Here is a 23,904-nt window from a genome sequence, read left to right as displayed (position 1 = left end):
GGATGATTTCCAGGGCTTTTGTAATCATCTCCGGCTGCTGTTTGAGGATCCCATTAAGGAAGAAACAGCCACCAGACTACTCAGGGCACTGCAGCAGGGCAATGGCTCCTTGCAGGATTATGTCAGCGAATTCCGGCTGCTTAGTCAGGAGTCAGCTTGGAATGAGCCAGCCTTCATGGACACTTTTCAGGACGGGCTGTCCAATGACTTGCAGGATGAGGTGGTGAGGGTGACAGGCCACCGACGTTTGATGCGTTAGTCCACTTGTGCCTCCGGATAGATGCCTGGCTGCAGAGGTGGAGGCCTCGCCGTGCATCCCAGGAGACCACTAGTGTGCCAATTTCTCAGGAGACTGCAGTTGCCAGGGGGAAGCCCATGGAGTTGGGTGCCGCCACACCCTGAGTGGCATGCACGGTGATGGACAGACGGCGTGCAGGGGGGTTTTGTTTTTCTTGTGGGGCTCTGGGACACTTAGCCACAGCTTGCCCTAAGAAGAGTAGGGGGGCTGCAAGGTCTGAGACCAACCCCTCAGCTCCTGAACCACGTGTCAGAACTCAGGTGGGGGCCGATCCAAAGGAAACTGTAGGTCAGGCACAGTCCAAAACAGAGGTGGACGGGGCACCACGGCACATGGTTTTAGCAGCACACATCCTCTTGTCGGGTAGTCCGCAGGGAATTCTTTCCCCTGCCTTGGTCGATTCCGGGGCTACCATGAACTTTATGGATGCGGCATTTGCTACAGTGTACTACATCCCTCTGTGTCCAGTGGACCCACTGATGCCGGTCAAGACTACTGATGGCTGTTTGCTTCTGTCTGGGCCTATCAAGGCTGCCACACAACCTTTGCGTTTGATCCTTGGGGAGCACGAGGAGGCCATCCCATTTTACATGGCTTCGGGCCTGCATTTCCACGTAGTCTTGGGCTTGGCTTGGCTGCAGACGCACGACCCTCAGATCTACTGGTCACAAAATCTGGTCACGTTCCCGTCCCTGCAATGTGTCGACCACATCTGGCAGGTCTGTGTGGCCCAGGTACCCAGTTCGCCCAAGGTGGACGTGCTGCCGGGTTTAGTGGACTTTGCGAATGTTTTCAGCGAGCAGGAGCGGATAAACTGCCACTGCATCGGCCTTATGACTGTTCCATCAACCTGGTACCTGATGCAAAGCTCCCTACGGGTCGTCTGTACTCCATGTCTGAGCCGGAGTTGGCCGCATTGTGGGACTTTCTTGACAAGAACCTTGCCCGGGGGTTTATCTGGCCTTCATCCTTGCCCTTGTCTGCCCCGGTTTTGTTCATGAAAAAGAAGACCGGGGATCTGAGACTTTGTCGCGATTACGGGCACCTGAATGCCATCATGGTACGTAACTGGTACCCGCTGCCCCTGATTCTGGAGTTGTTGGAGCAGCTCTGGCAGGCAATGGTATTCACGAAGTTGGACTTGCGTGGAGCCTACAACCTGATTCGAGTCAGGGTGGGGGACAAATGGAAGACGGCCTTTGGCACCCGATACAGACATTTCGAGTACACGGTCATGCCGTTTGGGCTGACCAATGCACCAGCAATCTTCCAACATTTTATGAATGATATCTTCCGGGACCTGTTGGATCAGTTTGTTGTCATTTACCTGGATGACATCTTGATCTACTCGACGTCCCGAAAGGATCATCAATGTCATTTGCATCTGGTCTTGCAGCGACTCCGAGAACATCATTTGTTCACAAAGCTGGAGAAGTGTCAGTTTTGGCAGACTACCATCGAGTTCCTGAGGCACCGTATCTCCCCTGAAGGAATTGCGATGGAGCCGGGCAAGGTGGAGGCGTTGCGTAGTTGGCAACCTCCTCGACATATGAAGGATGTGCAGAGACTTCTCGGGTTTGCCAACTACTACCGGACCTCCATCCCCAGCTTTGCTTTCTTGACCGTGCCCCTCACTCGGCTCCTGCAAAAGAAAGTGTCGTTTCGCTGGGGTCCCATGGAGCAACGAGCGTTCGTGGCCCTGAAGCAGGCTTTTACGAAGGAGCCGATCTTGAAGCACCCTGATCCCCATCGTCCATCGTGGAGACGGACGTGTATGACATCGCAGTGGGTGCGGTGTTACTGCAGGTTCACGCCCCTGGTGGTACTCTTTCCCCTTGCGCTTACTACTCTCGGAAACTCAATCCTTCTTAGCGCAATTACACCATATGGGAGAAGGAGTTGTTGGCTATCAAGGTGGCATTCGAGGCCTGGAGGCCTCATCTGGAGGGGGCCAGGAATCAGGTCGAGGTCCGGACGGACCATCGGAATTTGGAGTTTTTCACCACGGTCTGTAAGCTGAACCAACGCCAGATCCGTTCTTTGCCCAGTTCAATTTTAAAGTGACGTACATCCCTAGTGCGTTAAATCAAAGGGCGGGTGCCCTGTCTAGGAAACCGGAGTACTCTGACCCTGTGGACTCGCTTCCACCCTGGACTGTTCTACCCGTCAAATCCTTTGCTGCAGTTCATGAACCCGTGGACGTACGGTCTCTGATACGGAATGAGCAGTGGGGAGACGAGTAGGTGGAGCAATGAAAGGCGGAAGTAGGCCCGGCTTCCCCATGGACCTTTGATGAGGACCTTTTGAGGTATCGGGACTGGTTCTATGTGCCCGCAGGGCCCCTCTGTGGACTGGTTCTCTCCCAGTGTCATGACACTCCAGAAGCGGGACATTTTGGCCTTTTCAAGACATTGCACCTGGTCTCTCGTACGTTCTGGTGGCCCCGCTTATGAGACAACATGCAGAAGTACATTACGACATGCATCCAGTGTCGACAGGAGCTCCTCCAGGTTTATTGCAGCCCTTGCCGACCCCAGACAGACCCTGGGGAGCCGTGTCCATGGATTTCTTGACTGAGCTGCCTCTGTCATCAGGGTTTACCACGGTCCTTGTTGTGGTGGGCATGCTCACCAAGATGGCTTTTCATCCCCTGTCGGAGATTGCCGACAGCCTGCGCCACAGCCCTCATGTTCATTCAGCATGTGTTCTACTTGCACTGCCTACCAGACCGGGTCATCTCGGACCATGGGATGCAATTCACGGCTCAATTTTGGAAAGGGCTGATGGAGGCTCTAGATGTCCAGGTGTGTTTTTCCTTGGCACACCATCCCGAAACTGATGGGCGTACGGAGAAGGTGATTGGATCCTAGAACAGTACCTGCGCTGCTTTGTGAATCAGCAACAGAACAACTGGGTGGAGTACCTGGCCATGGCAGAGTTTGCGTTTAACAACTCCCAGCATACCTCCACATGGATGACGCCCTTCATGGCTAATGCCGGATACCACCCTCATTTTTTCCCTCTCACCCTGGTGGACTCCCCGGTCCCCGCAACACAGGACTTCCTCTCTCAGCTCCAAGCAGTCACCAAGTGGTGCGCCACTATCGGAATCAGGCGAAGGAGGACTACGAAAGGGTGGCAGATACGTCTTGGTGTGCGGTGCCAGAGTTGGCTGTGGGAGAGTGTGTGTGGCTGTCCACACAGCATCTTTTGTCCCACCGGCCGGCTAAGAAATTGGACCACCGGTATCTTGGATCGTTCCTCGTGGAAACCGTCATCAACCCAATGGCCCATTGCCTGACCCTCCCATGCTTGATGCGAGTGCACCCGGTGTTCTATCGCTCGCTCCTGATCCCTGAACTATCGGCTTGTCCTCTCCGCCGACCCTCTTCCCCTCAGCCATCATCGCATGTGGTGGACACGTGGCCCAGATCCATGACTCAAGATGGCTCCAGGGATGGTTCCAGTATTTAGTAGACTGGATGGACGAGGGGTCGGACGGGGGAACCTGGACTGATGTGACGGCCGTGCATGCCCCTGCCCTGGTGCGAGCCTATCATGCAGAAAATCCCTCGAGGTCACATCCCAAGTGTCAGACCCGGGGGAAGGGCCCTGCAGTGAGGGATAGTGTTGTGGCCTGGCAGGAGCCGTTAGAGCGGCCACCAGACTCTGACAGTGAGAGGCCCTATGAGTCGGCCCTGGAGGATGTGGAGAACCCTGGACAGGGTTCCGACTCCAAGCAGGGTGCAATAGCAGTAGACTTATATACCGCTTCATAGGCCTTTCAGGCCTCTCTAAGCGGTTTACAGAGAGTCAGCATATTGCCCCCAACAATCTGGGTCCTCATTTTACCCACCTCGGAAGGATGGAAGGCTGAGTCAACCCTGAGCCGGTGAGATTTGAACCGCTGACCTGCTGATCTAGCAGTAGCCTGCAGTGCTGCATTTAACCACTGCACCACCTTGGCTCTTAGAGAAACTGGTTGGCCACCAGGTGATGCCTGAGCCTTGGATCAGTTAGTGATCCAGAAACCAATAGTGAGTTGTTCTGGGATGCACACCGTCAAAGGGCTACTCGGCGTCAAGAACAACTACGTAATTACAGGAGGTAATTATGCTCAGCTGGTGGTCATTAAGCTCCTCTCCAGACTATAAAAGAGACTGCTTGTGCCACGCCCTTCTTGCAGAAGTCAGTGCTTGGACTAAAGAGAAATAAACTTGGCAGGCTGGATTGCTGCCAGAGTTTGTTTGCATTGCTGCCAAGGTTTGTCGGACTTGCTGCCAAAGTCCTTATCTGTTTGTTTATTTGGCTTTCAGCCACCGAAATTCTGGTCTTGTTATTAAAGGACATTCCATTTTACGCTTGTCTTGCCTTTCGTATGGGACGGAGGAGGGGGTCAGAACAAACACTTAATGATAGTCACTGAGGAAGAAATAAGCAATGAAATCATACTAGGAAACAATCAATATATATCGTAAAAAAATAAGCACAAAGTTACAGTATACAGTCATAGGTGGGAAGAGATGGGTGATAGGAATGATGAGATTAATAATAGTGTAAACTTAGTAAATAGTTTGACTGTGTTGAGCAGTGGTAGGATTCAGCCAGTTTACACCACTTTGGGAAAACCGGCTGTTTACTTTCTGAGCAGTTTGGTGAACTGGTTGTTGGAAGAAATCCTTAGGGCAGAGAACTGGTTGTTAAATTATTTGAATCTCACCACTGGTGTTGAGGGACTTATTTGTTTAGCAGAGTGATGCCATTTGGGAAAAACTGTTCTTGTATCTAGTTGTTGTGGTGTGCAGTGCTCTATACCATCGTTTTGAGGATAGGAGTTGAAACAGTTTATGTCCAGGATGTGAAGGGTATGTATTTATTTTCCCAGCCTTCTTTTTGACTCATGCAGTATACAGGTCCTCAATGGAAGGCAGGTTGGTAGTAATTGTTTTTTCTGCAGTTCTAATTATCCTCTGAAGTCTGTGTCTGTCTTGTTGGGTTGCAGAACCAAACCAGACAGTTATAGAGGTGCAGATGACAGACTCAATAATTCCTCTGTAGAACTGTATCAGCAGCTCCTTGGACATTCTGAGCTTCCTGAGTTGGTACAGAAAGAACATTCTTTGCTGTGCGTTTTTGATGATGTTTTTGATGTTAGTTGTCCATTTTAGGTCTTTTATGCTTTCAACCCAAGACTGTATTTTTGTCATAGCCATGATGAAAATGTGAATAAAGAACTTGTCACTCTGGGTACAGCGTAGTGTACAGCACACAACTTTTTTATACTTCCAAATACTCTACATGAAAAGACTTTTTTTTTTCAGATGCATAAGCCGTTACACTATGAAGCAAGGATAAACCCAGCAATCTCACCATTAGCATCATCATCCCATGTTTTTTGCTCTATGGACAATAATACAGTAAGGAAGTTTTAATGAAATGCCAGTGATATCTTCAGATTCAGGAAACAGATTCAAGGCACAATAAGTATTGTTTCACAAAGGAAGGAATCTGCTACCAGGATTAATATATTGTATATCTGCAAATAATTGAGAAGATTAATTTTTTTAAAAAACCTGGAAAAAATGACAGAATCTGTAAGACTTATACAAAAACAAGACCATTTATTAGGTAGTATATACAAACATTGAAATACAATTTGGAGAGAGAACAAATAAAAATTGCTTGAAAAAATTAATGCAAAATTTCAAGAAGTAATCATAGTGGATTAATGGGAAAAGAGTTGTATAAAATGAACTTGCATTTATTATTCAAAATAAATTTATTATACTATTAAAAAGAATAAAATATATTGTTAAATTTTCTACAAGTTGTTTTAAAAATTTTTATTTTTAATGTAATCTTTATTTTTAAAAGAACACTCTTGCAGAAAAAATATTTAAAAAAGAAAAGTACAGACTAATAATAGAAATTTAGAAGAAGAGACAGGCAAAGGAAAAAGATCTTTATTTTATACTTATCCATAGTCACTGGTTTATTGATGAATTCACAATTGTATTATGAACAGTACAAAATATTGTAAACCACAAGTAGTTCTCAACTTATGACCACAATTTCTGTTCTAAGCGAGACTGTTGAATGTGAATTTTGCCTTGTTTTATGACCTTGCCATGGTTGTTAAATGAATCGCTGCAGTTGTAAAGTTAGTAACAGTTGTTAAGTGAATATGGCGTCCCCATTGACTTTCCTTATCAGAAAGTCACAAAAAGTGGTTACATGACCCCAGGAGATTGCAACTGTCATAAATATGAGAGATGTGATTTTTGAGCATCTGAACTTTGATCATGTGGATACTACAATGGTTGCAAGTATGAAAAAAGGTCAGTTTTCTGTATGTGTTTTGTATGTATGTGTTTTGTGTAGGTCAGTTTTTCAGTGCCATTGTCATTTCGAATGGTCACTAAATGAACTGTTGTAAATCGAGGACTACCTATATCACAGAATGTCTGCAATAACAGATATTGCTGCACATTTTTTTCCTGCCTATTCCTTTGTAAAAACTCTCTGCTTAGTGGCTTGATCAAAAACAATATTTTCTCCACTAGCAGTTGTTTTCTCATAGTGCAAGACTCCCATTTTCCCTCCTCTGCTTGGCACAATGATAGACAGTTCAACCAAGGCAGTGGAAAACTGATTTCTGACATACCTTGACAGCAGGGGTGAAATCAACTTACCTTCGCTACCGGATTGCTTCGGTTGCATGTGCCACTTCCACGCAGAATGTCAAAAACAGGACAGGATGACATCTGGATGGGTGGGTGGAGTTCCTGCCACCAGTACCCAAACCGGATATAACCAGCTGAATTTCACCACTGCCTGACAGCTTCCTACAAGCAATGTCAATGGGAAAGTCAGTAGGAATTTAGAAGTCATTGATATTCCACTGGAGTTTTTTTCCCCCAGGGTTTTGTCTGTTTCTCTGTTTAGGTAAGAAACTATCTCTGAAAGTATGACCCAGTGGGGCATGGGCTGTCTACAATGGTGGGTTGCAGGTGATACTCCCCGGTACGGCCATACAGAAGCCTGCCTGGAGCACTGGGAACTGTTCTGGTACGGTGCTCTGGAAGGCCCACCCGCCTGCCCGCGCTCCTTACCTGTCTTTAAAGTGTTCAGTGCTTACGCGCACGTGCACATCACATACAGCACTTGTGCAATGCTCTGCCGAGCAGCTGGAGAGTCACAGAGGCTCACAGAGGCATTGCTGGATGGTAAGACGCATGCGCACGCTGTGCATGTTCTTGTGGAGGATGCTGGGTCCCGTTTCAACCGTACCGGTTGCAACAGGATCCGGAACCCACCACTGGCTGTCTGATATAAGTGTAAAAGTAGAAATATGTCCCTTACATTGTTATTTTGCAAGCTTGTAAGGAAGAGTCAAATTCGGCTATTTCTTAAACATTACAAAATGAATTTCTACTAGTACAAGTACAAATATGAAAAGTTGACAATGCTTTCAGGGTTTGTTTTTCAAAAAGAAAATTGCTGCTTTTTCTGTCTACATGAATAAGAATATTTTTTTTAAATGGAACTAATTTTTAGCAAAAAAAGCAGGGGAGGGAAGTACAAACTGGTTTAAAGCATTAACTAACAAATATTTAAATGTAGGGAAGTTTACATTCTAACACATGTTAAAAGCCTCACTGTTTCCCCCAATGTTTTAGAATCTTCACTTGACAGATGTTTGAAAAGGCGTGCCAGAACCTAACTTCTTAACTTGCAGACTTGCAGACTTTCTATTTTTTTTCTCCTTGCAGACTGTTAAACCTGAAATGCTTTCATTTCCCCCTTTCTTTTGACGGCTTCAGATTCATGTGATAATATTCTACAGCTTAGCATTCTGAAGAAAAGTGTGGTGTGATTCAAAGTTTTTTTTCAAAGGCGATTCAAGGAAATCTATGCAAAAACACTTTCTGTCTTCAGATGGGGCTGCCTGGTAAACGTCATAAAGACATATTTTGTTTTTGTTGCAGGAGTAACTAAGGAAAGTAGTTCTCTTTAGAAAGAGTTGTTTATTGCTATCAATAATTCAATTCTAGGAATCACTTCATAAGCCCAAGAATTCAAGTGTACCACTTCCACCATCACTGAGGAAGAATCTGCTGTTCTGCTAATTTGATGTTTGCTCTTTGTAAACTGTTGCCATGATAAGACATTAAAAAAAAATACCCAGAGACAAATTACATAATTGTTCCAAAGGTGGGGTTTTTTTTCCAAAAGACAACTAGACTTCAGTTCTTCAGAACTGAGAAGCGAAATGTTTTCAAAAGACAAAATGAAGGAAGTTCAGTTGTCTTTTAGAAAAAGCACCTTTGCGACAACCATGACCTGGATGATTGAGAATCTCCATAGACTAATTATATGGTTATTTACAAAAATGATTCCACTTAAGGCTTTATTATATGTCTGCCACCCATTTACATCAAACTCAAGTCACTTTTAAGGGGGAGGGTGATCAAACTGAGCATAAGCATGCAGAGCTGATTTGTTTGTGACATTTTCCTCTAATAGGAGAACAGTCAGGCAGGTCTGGAGAAATACCTGGGAACGGCTGCTCCCACTTCATCCTAGATGCATCAACATTTACTTCCCTCTTTTACTTAGCAGTACAGCTGACCACAGCTCGTCCACAAAAATCTTGACAACTTCACAGCAAAAAGTACAGGTAGCCCTCGACTTAGATTTTTGTTGCTAAGCAAAGCAATTGTTAAGTGAGTTTTGCCCCATTTTATACCTTTCTTGCCACAGTGCCACTTGTTAAGTGAATCATTGCAACTGTTAAGCTTGTAACATGGTTGTTAAGTGGATCTGGCTTCCCCAGTGACTTTACTTGTCAGAAGGTTGCCAGAGATGATCACAGAACTCCAGAACACTGTAACCATCATAAATACATGTCGTTGCCAATTGTTCACATTTTGATCAGGTGACTATGGTGATGCTGTAAAAGTCGTAAGTGTGAAAAATGGTCATAAATCACATTTTTTTTCAGTGCTGTTGTAACTTTGAATGGTCACTAAATGAACTGTTGTAAGTTGAGAAGTACTTGTACAAGTTCAGAGAAAAGCTTTATCCTTGCTAGTGCAAAACTTATATTGCATTTTATGTAATTCTGATCTTTATCAAGCCTTACAGTCTTGAATCTCTTTTAACAAAATCTAGAATAAAATGGAAAGGTTAGCTAGATTATGAGCTCTTAAAAATAGGGTCTTTGAGCTTTACAGGAAACTGTTTACTAAGTTTGAGTGACAGCTATAGTACAAATGTCCAGCTGTGTTTGTTTCATGAAAGCTGTGCAATTTTGATAATCAATTTCACTGGTCCGTTCCAAAGTCTTTTTGTTTCTTATTTTCTCAGGTTAAAAATCTGTGATTTTAAAAAGAAGTTTTCATAGAAAACTGTGAAGATTTTAATGTATATTCACATGCAAACAAACATACATATTTTGAGAAGCATTTTTCCTGATAGTATAGTATAGTATAGCATAGCCTTTATTGTCATTGTACAAAATAAATTCAACAAAATTGGTTTTAGCCTCGCTGGTGCAATCCATGACAACAAATACAAACAACATAAATAGTATAATGAATAATCCCAATGCCAGTAATTAGGGGGAAGAAAAAAGAAAAAGAAAGAAAAAGAAAAAACTAGCCATACATTTCCATGTATGTGTGTGCAGTGATTGTGGTTGTGTTTAAGAGTCTGACAGACCAAGGATAGAAATTGTTTTAAATCTATTTGTTCATCTGGCTATGTTTTGATGTCTTCTGCCAATGGTAGAAGTGCGAAGAGACACTGACCAGAATGCTAATCATTTCTGAGTATCTTCCTCACTCTGCTAAAGCAGTGAGCCCTGGCAAGGTCATCCAGTGATGTTAGAGGGCAACCAATGGTTACTTGTGCTGAATTGATCACTCTCTGTAGTGCCTTCCTTATGCAGCAGTTAAACTAGTGTACTGTAATGCAGTATGTGAGGACACTTTCTATGGTGGACTGATAGAAAGAGGTAATCATCCGTTGTTCCACCTGATTTTTTCACAGGACTCTAAGGAAATGAAGGGGCATGTTGTTTTTCCAAGTGAGATTTTCACTAATAAGCACTCCTAAGAATTTAAAAGAAGAAATCCTCTCCACACAGCCCCTCTCGATATACACTGGCTCAGGTTCTTCTCTGTGCTTCTGGAAATCTAGCATCATCTCCTTTGTCTTACTAGTATTTAGATGTAAGTTGTTTTTTGAGCACCATGTGGGTATCTTCTGGACTTCTTCCCTGTATACTGATTCATTCCCTATGAGACCCAGCACTGTGGTGTCATCTGTAATATTTATTATGAAGTTGGATGGATCAGAGGATATGCAGTCATATGTATACAGCAAGTGCAGGTAGGGGCTGAGCACACAGTCCTGAGGGGAGTCTGTGCTGAGCTTCAGCGTGGAAGATGTAAAGGACTTTACTGTTTGTGGATGATCCATTAGGAAGTCTTTGATCCATTCACAAGTGAGTGGAAGGAAATTCAGATCAGTCAGCTTTTCAATGAGAATGCCTGGTAAGATGGTGTTAAAAGCTGAGCTATAGTCCATAAAAGCATTCTGACATAATTCCCAGATTTCTCAAGGTGGCTCAGTGCAATATGTAGAGCAGTGGTGAAGGTGTCCCGTGTCGACCTGTTGCTTCTATAAACAAACTGGTGTTGATCAAAATTTGATGAAAGACAGGACCTGAGATGTTGTAGGACCAGTTTCTCAAAGCACTTCATCACTATAGATGTCAGTGCAATGGGTCTATAGTCATTCAGGCTGTTTATGGCTGCTTTCTTTGGGATAATTGTGGCTACTTTCAAGCATGGTGGGACTCTAGCCTGTTGCAGGGATATGTTAAAAATCCTTGTCAGGACCCCTGTTAATTGCTCAGCACAGATTTTTATCACTTTCCCCAGCACCGCATCAGCTTTGTTGGGATGTACAGCCTTCAGCACAGCTCTCACTTGATGTTCATCCAGGGTGAATGGCTGGAGGTTAGAGGGCCTTTGGGCTAGAGCCACAGAGACCTGTCTTTTGACTTCAAAGAGGGCAAAGAAGCTATTTAGCTCCTCCACTTGCAGGGCATTTGCATTCGCTATTTTTTTGTATTGCCCTTATAGTTGGTTGGGTGTTGTAGCTCCTGCCACACCTGTCTTGAGTTATTATCTTCCAGATGCTTCTCTACCTTTTGTTTCTATTTCTGTTTATCTGCCTTAATGCCTCTTCTCAAGTTTGCCCTGGTCTCATTGTATTCGTCTTTGTTTCCTGCCTTGAAGGTGGAGTTTCAGGCTCTCGGAAGTGATTGTACCTCTGCTAACATCCAGGGTTTATGATTACTGTAAACTCTGATGTGCTTATTCACTGTTACATTGTCTGTACATGTTTTAATGTATGAGAGTACAGTATCAGTGAATTCTTGCAGCTCCAAATGTTCAAATATTCTCCACTCAGTAGTCTCAAAAAATCCTGCAACTGGCAGAATGCTCCTGCCAGCCAGATTTTGACAGTTTTCCTGACTAGTCATATCCTTTTCCTAAGGGGGTATACTTTGGGCACAGTAGCAGAGAGATGTGGTCAGACATATCCAGATGAGAGAGGGGGATTGCTATATATGCCTGTATTAAGTTTGAGTACATATGATCTAGAGTGTTCTTACCTCTGGTGGTACACTGCATATAATGCACAAACTTAGGGAAAACAGACTTTAGACAGGCTTGATTAAAATCCCCAGCCACGGCAAAAACACCCTTAGGGTCAGTTTGCTGCTGCCTCTCAATGGTGTCATGTAACTTAGAGAGCGGTGTGCTAACATTTGCATCAGGTGGAATATAGACAGTGGTGATAACTATAACAGAAATCTATCTAAGTACATAAAATGGCCGATAAGTGACAGTTAAGAATTGTACATCTGGAGAACAGTGTGTATAAGTAACTCTACTGTTAGTACACCAGCCATTATGTGTGTAAATACAAAGTCCTCCTGTTAAATATTAATGAGCCATGCAAATAGGCTCAGTTGGTTAACTAAAGTTTCAGCACCTTTTGGAGGTCAGCAACAGCCTCCTCCGTCCTGATTGGCCAGGACGCGGAGGAGGCTGTTGCCGGCCGAAAGTTAGCTCTAATTGGACCGGGGACTTGACAGCTGTTGCTGCCCAAGTCCCGGGTTCCTATTGGCTGCCTTGTTTATATAAATAGTTTGGCGCGCTCCGCGTTTCCTTGAATCGCTGTCATACCTACCAGTTAATAAAGTAGTTGTTGTGTTCACCCTGTGGTCGCGTCCCTCCTTCCGATCTTCAAAACTGGCGACGAGGATGGGATTTGCGATTCCGCGACGCTAGGGTGAAAAGAGAGAGACAAGCAGTTAGCTGCCACCGTGTAGACCGGCAACGAACACTGCCTGAAGAGGAAAAAAAATTTTTTGTGTCTTCTCATCGTCTCTCCCTTCACCACTGTCAACATGACGTCCGCGCTGCCTCCATTTGCCCCCTTTGGTTCTGCCGGAGAACCCTGGGAGGGTTTTATGGAGAGGTTTGAGTGCTATTTAATAGCTTCAAAAAATCAAGCCCAGACCGAGGAAGAAAAGTGCAGTTTCTTCCTCTCCTGCTGCGAACCTTCAATGTTCGCGTCTGCCAGAGCCCTGGCCGCCCCAAGGCCAGCGTACAAACTGGGGTGGGACGAGCTAATGGCAAGACTGAAAAATCATTATGCTCCCACCCCATCTGTCATCGCACGCCGTTTTGCTTTCCGCCGGCGGGTCCAGAAACAGAATGAATCTATAAGTCAATTTTTGGAGGCTTTGCGCATGGTGGCCGCGCAGTGTGAGTTTTCGAATGTGGACGAGAACTTAGTGGAACAGTTTGTGTGCGGGGTCCGCGATGTCAACCTGCGGAGCCGCATGTTCTGGAACCACCGCATCACCCTGCTTCAGGCCGTGGAGACTGCCAGGGCAGCTGAGCTATCGGAGCAGTCCACGGCCGATATTGAGCGGTTACAGCTATCTCCGCCTGAACGCCCACCTCCAGAACCTTCAACTCAAGCCCATATGGTTGAGGACGAGATGCCTTTTGATGACTCAGAGGAGGATGTGGTGGCACAAATGAGGACCCAGCCTAAGCGGAAGCCCAAACCACAGCCAGCGGCGCAACCAGCGTCTATGGTGCCCTGCCGGGGATGCGGAGGCCGTCACAAACGCCCGGCCTGCCCATTCCTCAATGCCATTTGCCTCAGATGCAAAGGGGAAGGCCACCTGGCAAAAGTCTGCAGGGCCCTACTGCCAGCACCGTTGTTCCTGCAATCTTCAAGCCGATCCCAGGCGCAGCTGCGCCGCCAGCAGCCGCGGCCCGCGCGGCGGGCTGAAGATTGTTATTCCACCTGTCAACCTAGTAATTCTGACAGTGCGGCGAACCAAGCCGCTGCGGGAGCCCGGAAGGTCTCAGCCTCCGTCCAGCTGGAAGGTCAGCCTTGCCGGATGGAGGTGGACTCTGGCTCTTCACGGTCCCTCCTGCCCTGGTCCCTTTTCTCTTGACTCTGTCCTAAAGTTCCCCAGAGCCACTTAGTGCCGTCTGAGGTTTCCTTGAGGGATTATCAAGGGAGGTTGATTCCCACTTTGGGATCCTTCCCTATCTCGGTGCGCTACGGGCCATTCCAGGGGAAACTGCCCATTCTAATCGTTAGGGACAACCTGCCGGCCCTTCTGGGCCTGGATTGGTTTCCAGCCCTGGGATTGTCTATAGGGGGGGTTCACCGGGTTGTCCCCTCTTCCATCGAAGACATATTAAGGGAATTTGCCGACGTCTTCGATGGCCATCTGGGTTGTTATAAGGGCACCCCCATCTCTTTAAGTTTAGATCCTCAGGTTGCTCCCATTAGGCTGAAAGCCCGTAGGGTGCCCTTTGCCTTAAGGGCCAAGGTTGACGCCGAACTGGATAAGTTGTTGGCGCAGGGAGTCATCGAGCCCGTTGACCATTCTTGTTGGGAGACACCCATTGTCCTCCCAATCAAGCCAGACGGGTCGGTGAGGATGTGCGCCGACTACAAGTCGACGATCAACTTGGCCCTTCAGGCAAACCCCTATCCAGTCCCTGTAGTGCAACACCTGCTCCACTCCCTGGGGCAGGGTTGCACATTCGCCAAACTGGATATGGCGCAGGCCTATCAACAGCTCCCGGTGGATGACGATGCGGCGGCTGCCCAAACCATCGTCACCCATCGTGGGGCTTTCCGTTGTCGCCGCCTTCAATTCGGCGTTTCCGTGGCCCCGGGGATCTTCCAGAGCCTCATGGAGCGGCTGCTCCATGGGCTACCGGGCGTTGTTCCGTATTTCGATGATGTTCTGATCGCTGCTTCCAGCCGCTCAGAACTCATTGAAGTACTCCGGAAGGTCCTCAGTCGTTTCAGGGGCGCAGGCCTAAAACTTAAACGCAGCAAATGCTCATTTGCTGTCCCTAAGGTGGAATTCTTGGGCTTCATGATTGACGCCCAAGGCATCCACCCCACGCCTTCAAAGGTTGCAGCCATTAGGAACGCCCCGGCACCCACCTCCAAGGCGGAGCTGCAGGTGTTCCTAGGGCTCCTGAACTTCTACGCCCCCTTCATACCGCACAAGGCGTCACTAGCCGAGCCGCTGCATCGGTTGCTCGACCGATCCGCGGCCTGGCGCTGGGGGAGCCGCGAAGCGCATGCGTTCGCGGCTGTCAAAGAGACTCTGACGTCAGCGGCAGTCCTGATTCAGTACAATGACAGGATGCCACTGACGTTAGCGTGTGACGCCTCCCCCTATGGAGTCGGGGCGGTCCTGAGCCATGTCCTCCCGAATGGCTCAGAGGCCCCTGTGGCCTTTTATTCCCGGACACTCTCCTCGGCGGAGCGAAATTACAGCCAGATCGACAAGGAGGCTCTGGCTGCAGTGTCCGGGATTAAGAGGTTCCATGACTACCTCTATGGTCGGCCTTTCACTCTTGTCACCGACCACAAGCCACTCCTTGGGCTTCTGGCAGGCGACAAGCCGCCCCCCCCCCCCATCCTCTCCCCCCCGCATGACGAGATGGACGGAGTTCCTTGCAGCGTACTCGTACACGCTGCAGTACCGTCCGGGCAAGCAGCTAGGGCACGCTGATGCCCTAAGCCGCTGCCCCTTGCCGGAGACCGATACCGCCCAGGTGCCCAGTCTCTCCATCCTTTCCATCGCGTCTTCCGGCCTTCCCATTTCTGCCGCGGATGTCGCGGCCTGCACTAAGGCCGATCCAATCCTCTCCCAGGTCGCTTCCTGGGTCTTGAGGGGATGGCCCACGGATAAGGTGGCAGAGGGCTTCCGGCCCTTCAAATCTCGACAAGCGGAGCTCTCCCTCCACGGGGGGTGCCTCGTTTGGGGGGATCGAGTAGTGATCCCTGCTGCACTTCGGCCACAAGTTCTATCCCTGCTCCATAAGGATCACCCTGGCATAGCGCGAATGAAGGCATTAGCCCATAGCTATGTCTGGTGGCCCTTGTTGGATTCAGAGATAGCGGCCTATGTAGGCCGCTGCACCCCGTGTCAACAGTCAAGGCCAAATCCCCTCGCCGGGCCTGCTCGCGAGTGGGAGGCTCCGAGAGGCCCATGGTCACGCCTCCACCTGGATTTCGCTGGTCCCTTCCACGGCCAGAGTTTCTTGATTGTGGTGGACGCTTACTCCCGCTGGGTGGAGCTGGTCCTGATGGGCTCCACCACGGCTGAGAGTACGGTCCGGGCCTTGAGAAGGCTATTTGCAACACATGGGTTGCCGGACCTAGTAGTTTCGGACAATGGGCCCCAATTCATGTCCACCACGTTTCAAGAATTTCTGGCCGAGCAAGGGATCCGGCATGCGCCCATAGCCCTGTACCACCCGGCCAGCAATGGCCGGGCGGAGCGGGCGGTCCGCTCAGCGAAGGAGGCCCTGGGCCGCATGGACCGGGGCGACTGGCAGGAGAAAGTGGCGGCTTACCTGCTAAGCCAACATTCCACGCCCTGCCCTACAACCAACCGAAGCCCCTCGGAGCTCTTGATGGGCCGGCGTCTGCGGACTCCCCTGGACCGGCTACACCCGTTGTATTCAGGGGATCAGCCGAGCAACCTGGGGGTTATCCCGCCCCATTCGTTTAAACTGGGTGACACAGTATGGGCCCGAGCATTTTCTGGGCCTACACAATGGGTTCCAGCCACTGTAACCGCCCTGACAGGCCCCTGTTCTTTTAGGGTCGGATTGGCTGATGGATCCCAATGGAGGCGCCACCTGGATCAACTAAGGAGGCGCCTCCCGCCACCGGCCAGCAGTCCGGACCCAGCTGAAGTCAACACCACCATTCCGGGGTTGCAGTTTGAGGCCTTTGCCACACCAGGCCTCTCCTATCAGTCACCAGAAGCTCAATCCGGAGAGTCGAATCCTCGGGCCTTCTCCACACCAGGCCCGGCCTACCCGAGCGCCCCCTGCAGGGGCCTCCAACAGAAAGCTCAAGCCGCCACAGAACAGGCCCCACCTTTAGCTACATCTTTCCCCAGTGACACTCCTCTCAGACCTAACTCTATTATTCAGGACACGCCACCACGTCCCTGCTTACCATTACCGTTGAGCCCGCCTTCTGGGCCTTCTCGAGAAGGCGTGCCTTGGAGCTACACCCCCTTCCGGGAGGAGCTACGACAAGGAGGTCCACCTCCGCTGACGACTCCTGTGGAACTGCGAAGGTCGGGGCGGGTCCGGCACCGCCCCGCCTACTTACAGGACTACGCATGCTCCACCCAGGGAGCATGCGCAGAACTGGGGGGAAGGGGTGTTAAATATTAATGAGCCATGCAAATAGGCTCAGTTGGTTAACTAAAGTTTCAGCACCTTTTGGAGGTCAGCAACAGCCTCCTCCGTCCTGATTGGCCAGGACGCGGAGGAGGCTGTTGCCGGCCGAAAGTTAGCTCTAATTGGACCGGGGACTTGACAGCTGTTGCTGCCCAAGTCCCGGGTTCCTATTGGCTGCCTTGTTTATATAAATAGTTTGGCGCGCTCCGCGTTTCCTTGAATCGCTGTCATACCTACCAGTTAATAAAGTAGTTGTTGTGTTCACCCTGTGGTCGCGTCCCTCCTTCCGATCTTCAAAATCCGACCTTTGATTTTACTAGAGTTGCTGTTTTTGTTGAAGCAGTGTGTGGTGTGATTAGTTAGCTCCACTGATGCATCTGGTACAAGTGGATGAAGCCAGGTCTCTATGATGATCATCACACAGCAGTCATGAATGAGCTTTTTCATTGCCATCCATAGATCTAGTTCATCAGTTTTGTGGACAAAGGATCAAGAGTTGGTTAGAAAAATGCTTGATAATGCTGGTCTGTGAAGCTGCTTCCATAACTGAACTAGCCAACCAGCTCTGCATCCCTGCTTCTGCTTCCACTCTCTTCGCTGCCTCCTAGACCCAACAACGTAGGCCCATGGAGAGCCCAGCAGTCTTACTGTGTCATTTGGTATATTATGAGACTGCTGGAAGTCGCTGGTAATTTCAAGTCAACTATCTGATCAATCCAATCTTTAGTAACTCCCCCTGGGTATAAACTAGTTTTTGCCTACATACTCCACTGTGACACCAGGAGCAAAAAGCTGCAGGATCTACACACGCCACCCTCTTGGAACAGGAAAAAAATATTATTATAAGATTAATAATTAAATTATTGATTATTATAATTATTAATTATTAGAAATAATATTATTGTCTTTTACATATTTTCACAAGTACACAATTGTAGCATGACAACATTTTATTCAAAATCTACATCACAACATCCCAAGACCTGCAAAAGGTAACTGCATTTAAATTCACACAATCATTTCAAGTTTTCTTATCCCAGCATACATAGAAGAAAGCACCAATGTATGGCTGCTGGGATTACATAAAGTTAAATAAAACATAAAGGTTTTAGGAAAGTTTATATTTACTGTACTCCAAAATTTTCTGTTTATTTTACTTAACAATGCTTCACCATTATAGATATGAATCTCTGAGTGATATCAACTAAAAACAACTATATAGGAAGCTTAGCAAAAGGTTCTTTGCAATGATATTTTCTATTTACACCTCAAAAATGCATGTGATCCTGCCTTCCAATAACCTCAGATTTATAGCATCTCAAACATTTTGTTAATAACCTTGAATTACACCCCTGAAACTAGGACTCTACAGCACCTCTTCTGGCTAACATATTTTATTTAATTTTTGTGAGTTGCAGCTCACAAAAACTTAAGTCTTTTAATAACATTTATTAGTTTGAAAATATACTACTCAATCTGATTTTTTTGCTACCGTAAACAAACAAGGTAGTCTTCTTATAAAGTTTGAAAGATCTCACTGCCATGCCTCTCCTTCAGTTCAATTGCATTTTTTCAATCAGAAGTTGTTTCTTCTACACAACTGATAGATTCAATAAAATGAAAAGAAGACAGAAAACATAATGGTATGTAGGAAGGACCTTGGGAGACAGAGTCACAGCCAGGAGAATGTTCATATAAAAGGCAACTTAGCTTGCCAAAGGAATGTGAACATGGCAAATATATCAAGAGGGACTCTCCCGAATTTCTTGGGCAGTAAATGTGATGAGGAGGAAACCGACTTTCAGACTTGCAAGCGACTCTGTTATTTTAGCTGTACAATAAATTAGTCATGCTTCCTGTCTGGACGGCATTGTTAGATTGCGATCACACATGCAAATCTGAATGTACATTTCTCACCTATCACTTTTATAGCATATAAAAGAGTGCCATTTTTCTATTCTTCACTTGACAAGAGCGCCTTGTTGAATCTTATCCTAATGATAAAGTATTAGAGAGAAAGTCCACAGATAAAAATGTAGGGTTTGAATAGATGGCAGATGGTTTAAGAATGCATAGTTAGATAAATCTCCATAAAGCATCATGCTTCACTTTCTTCTCTTTCCATTGCTGTGTGTTCCCAAATCTACAACATCACTGATACATTTAAGAGTGAATCCATTCTACCAGAGTATCTGTTTATGGTTTATTGGTAAACAAACTCTGTTAGATGTGGTCCCATTTATGGCTCAAGTTGCCACTGATAGTGTGACTTTCCTGAGTTTTTTAAATTAGATTTTTGAATTGTATTTCTATATGTAAATATCTAATTCTATATAGCAGTGATGGCAAACCTATGGCATATGTGCCAGAAGTGGCATGCAGAGTCATTTCCCCTGGCACGCGGAGGCATCACCAGTTGCTCTTCTGGGTTTGGGCGCAGCAACCAACTGGTCTTAACACACATTGGTGTGCCAGAAAGCAGAAGTGGAACCACCCGGTGCACATGGGCATGCCAGGAAAATGATCTTTTTGTTTCTAGGGTGCACATGCACATTGTCCATTTGGTGATCTGGTTCCTGGTGTGCATGCACACGCAAAAACCAGCAACAGGAAGAGCAATGGCTGCACATGCCAAAAGACATGGAGAGAGAGCTTCTTAGCAGAGTAGAGCTGTGGTTGGGGCTTCCCTTCCTCCCCGCCTGAGTGGGCTTCCTGCATGGCCCCAACCCTCCAGCCCATGGCTCATCTGTGGTCCAAAGTACCTGGCTGGCTCAGGCTCCCTAGAAAAGCAGCGCCAACAGCAGCCACAAGGGGAATGGCAGAAGTGGCTGGCCGGCCCCTGAAGCCACTCCCACACCAGCCAGAAGCGGCAATGTGACAGCCGCTAGGGGCGAGGGGGCAGCAATGGCAAGGACGGGCTTTCCTCCCTCCCGACCTGAGCACAGCTCCAGCCTGCGGCTCTGATGATGATCCATGGTCTGGAGTGCCTGGCTGACTCGGGCGCCCAGAAGAGCAGCAGCTGCAGCCACAGGGGGAAGGGCAGGAGCAACCAGGAGCCACCACAGCTTCTCCCACGTCAGTGAGCCAGGCCCTCGTGGCGTCTTTATGAGGGTAGCTCGCCTCCCTGCCAGCAGCTTCTCCAGCACCCCGGCTGGAAGCAGCAGTACAACAGTCGCCATTACCAGGGGTGAAGGGGGTGGCGGTGATGAGAACAGGAGACCGCCACCCCTTCATCCCATCCCCAACAGCGGCTGTTATGCTTCCGCTTCCAGCCAGGATGCTGGCAGAGGAGCTGCTGGTGGGGAGGCAAGCTACCCAAATAAAGACACTGCTGAGGCCTGGCAGAATATATCCTGTCTGGAAGTGGAAGCACTCCGGACCGTGGATCCTCATAAGAGCCACGGGCTGGAGCTGTGCAAGAAGCCTGTTCAGGCAGGGGGAGTGAAGCATGGGCCTGCCCATCCTCACCATCACCACCCCTTCTCCCCAGTAGCAGTGGCTGTTGCGCTGCTGCTTTCAGCCAGGATATATTCTGCCAGGCCCTTGGCAGCATCCCAGTACCAGGGGTGAAGGGGTGGTGGTGGCGAGGACGGGCGGGCCTGGGCTTCCCTCTTCCCCCCTGCCACCCGAGCATACTTCTTCACAGCTCCAGCAACAGCCACTGTTGGGGAAGGGACGAAGGGTGGCAGTTGCCCTTTCTCACCACTGCCACCCCTTTGCCCCTGCAACTGTTGTGCTGCTGCTTCCAGTCAGGATACTGGCAGAGGAGCTGCTGGCAGGGAGGCAAGCTACCCGCATAAACACGCTGCCAAGGGCCTGGCAGAATATATCCAAGCTGGAAGTGGAAGTGCTCCAGACTACGGATCCTCATCAGAGCTGTAGCTGGAGCCATGCAAGTAGCCCACTCGGGGAGGGAGGGAAGCCCTTGCCCGTCCTTGCCATTGCCATCCCCTCGCCCCCCAGCGACTGTCAACAGTGCTGCTTCTGGCTGAGATGCTAGAGCAACCAAAAGAAGGAGAAGCCACCATGGGGGAGGTGGGCAGGCCAGTCACTGATTGCAGATGCTTCTGGTGCATCAGATGGAACAGGTGGAAAGACTACTGGGACTTGAGGCAGCAGCGGCATGGACATAGGCAACACGCCCAGGAGAGGCAACAGTGGCAACAGCATTATAAGAGGCAGAGCATAATGCCCAGGGGTTGCCCCATAACACAGGTTGGGAACATGGAGCCAGGAAATGAGTCTCTCAGGGCATAGGCTGGCCAAAGCATGGGCCTTCGCAGGCCACAATAGAGACAAAGTCTGTGTGCTGAGCGGGGTGGTCGTGAGGCTTGGGGCCAGTTCGGCCACCCCACCAAGAGAAGTGCTTTCCTCTGTTGCTTCCAAAGGTGGCAGGGTGCGGCAGGTGCAGCCGTTGTGGATGTAAATGGAAGGTGCTGGGTCCCTCCAAAACCACCATTTTATTCTTCATTCTATCTCCCAGGCAGGTGGAGCAAGAGCCCAGGGACAAGCCCATCAGCCACAGCCTCCATTTCCAAGAACAGGCTGTTCAGTCGCCCCCCAGTGCAGTCCGGGAGACAGCAAAAAGCCTCAGGAGGGCGGGGTAGGTTGTTTTCACCCACCCCAGACCCCTTGAAAGCCTCTGGAGCCTGGGGAGGGCAAAAAAATCAATCATGGATCCATCATGGGCCAAAAGGGGAGGTCGCGCATGCATGTGCAGGTTGTGCATGTGCATGTGCACATGCACAAGGAGGGGTCACACACAAGGGGGGTCACACACAAGGGGGGTCACACACAAGGGGGGTCACACACAAAGGGGTCATACGCAGGCATATGGCACGCCCGCGTATGACCCCCTTGTGTTCCCAATGCTTTTGGCACGGGAGCCCAAAAAGATTCGCCATTGCTGCTATATAGTAAAGGAGATTTACATCCCATTGGACTTTATGAAGAGTTTTCCTAATAATAAGAATCACAATACATATCTGAACGTTGTCTGTATGTGTATGTTTGTGTGTTTGCATGTGTAAAAGTACCAGCATGAGCAGATCTTGTTTCCTAGCAAGGCACATATGATGCCAGTCAAAAACCTACATTACTAACCATATTTCTCCAAAAATTGTCTGATTCAGATTATTCAAATTTCTGCAAACTTCCCAAGTGTATTCAGGAGCTATAATCTTGCATAATATGCCATTTAAAAAGTCTGCATTTAATATTTTGCAGGCCAATATTCCATGTAGTTTTACATTCCATCTTTAGAACATGAGAGTTTCTTTCCTCCAGTGCTATCTATGGACAAAATCTATGATTAAGTGAAAGCTATGTTTTATACTGACTTTTATGTATATTAATATTTCTTTACTAAAACTGGCTGCTGTCAAAAGTGATGAAGAAAAAAGGCCAAAAAATTACATAGTCTTCTAGTAAGAGGAATAATTTAAGATTTTAAAGTGACTTTGTATTACTGGCAAATGAGGCTGAAATTAATTTGCTTGATAAATGCGTTCTATAAATTTAACCTCTGTAAATTTTGTTATTGAATATTAATCATCTGCTTTCTTATTAGATGTAAACATTCACTAAGCAAATATTTTAATAAACTTCAAATGAAGTATAACTATTATAATCTATGGAACCAATCTGCTTCTCAGTACTTCTTTTCTGACAATCCATTCCACATGTAGTTATGGATCTCCCGCATACTTTTTCAATTATATTGTTGTAGTAATTATAAAACTTTTTCCTCAAAAAATGAATAAGAAGCCCTTACATGTATAAAAAGACTATAAGTAATCATTAGATCATGGATGTGGTTAAGATTTCTTCCTGAAAATATAGAACTTTAGTAAATCCAACTGATAAAACTGACTGACCTAAAAATATCGATTCTATCTTAGAATGTCTAAGATTACAAAATAGGATTTCTAATTTTTCTACCTATACAAGAAAACCCCATACACATACATGATGGAAATAGCAAACAGAAAGACATCAGTTTATTTTTTTTAAAAAAAATTCTCTAATGCATGTATTTTGCAAAAAAAAAAAAAAAAAAAGCCAAAAAAATGTATATGAATTTTCATAAGAACAAAAATGTATCCTTTTCATTCTTAAAAAAAATATTTTTTTAAAACCAGGTTCAAATAATTTATTGATAAACAAATTTGATAAATTAGAAACTAATTTCAGATTTATTTATCCTAACACTAAGATTAAACCCAGGGGTTAATAATAAGTCTTGTTTAAAGTTGCCTATTAACATTCAGTTTTCATAAATCATATTTGTTGGGCTGCTTTATATGATGTAACACTGAGTGTCATTTTCTCCTTTAGGACACCACAAGAAATTTTCTTTAAAAACCCTTAGAGAGAGAAAATATTTAGCTATTTCCTAAAATGATAAAAATGCATACATCTACCTTCTGAACAAGTGGTAATGAGGAACAACTAGCAACTTGATAAACTTTTATGTATGCTATGGAGAAACCATGGAAAAATCACCAGACATAATGAGCTATTTTGATACAATACAAATAAGGTCACCCAGCTGTTTTCTACATCCAAAGTAACACACGATATCCTGGTTTCCATCTTTTAACATTTTAACCACTACCCCAAACTGGCTCTCTGCCACATTAATAGCCAAACAGCAGAGTGTAACATCTTTAAGAGGCATATCTGTGAGGGCCTAACTTCTCTTTCTGAGGTGTGCAAATAATAATAATAATAATTTATTTGTCAGTGCACAACATATGTACAATGAGA

At 46.9% G+C, this 23,904-nt stretch overlaps 1 protein-coding gene across 1 annotated transcript in view; it reads right to left on the bottom strand.

The window, feature by feature from the left end:
• Window positions 1–2,457: 2,457 nt before the first annotated feature.
• Window positions 2,458–23,904, bottom strand: part of CRLF2 (cytokine receptor like factor 2) — a 46,708-nt gene continuing 25,261 nt past the window's right edge. The window contains exon 8 of the mRNA XM_032226882.1: window positions 2,458–2,744. Coding sequence (XP_032082773.1) covers window positions 2,458–2,744 — 287 coding nt within the window. The remainder of the gene's footprint in view (window positions 2,745–23,904) is intronic.

The sequence above is a fragment of the Thamnophis elegans genome, chromosome 11 (genome assembly GCF_009769535.1).
Source record: "Thamnophis elegans isolate rThaEle1 chromosome 11, rThaEle1.pri, whole genome shotgun sequence".
NCBI classification, from domain to species: domain Eukaryota; kingdom Metazoa; phylum Chordata; class Lepidosauria; order Squamata; family Colubridae; genus Thamnophis; species Thamnophis elegans.
The sequence above is the reverse complement of the archived record's forward strand: the minus strand, read 5'-3'. Positions and strand labels throughout refer to the sequence as shown.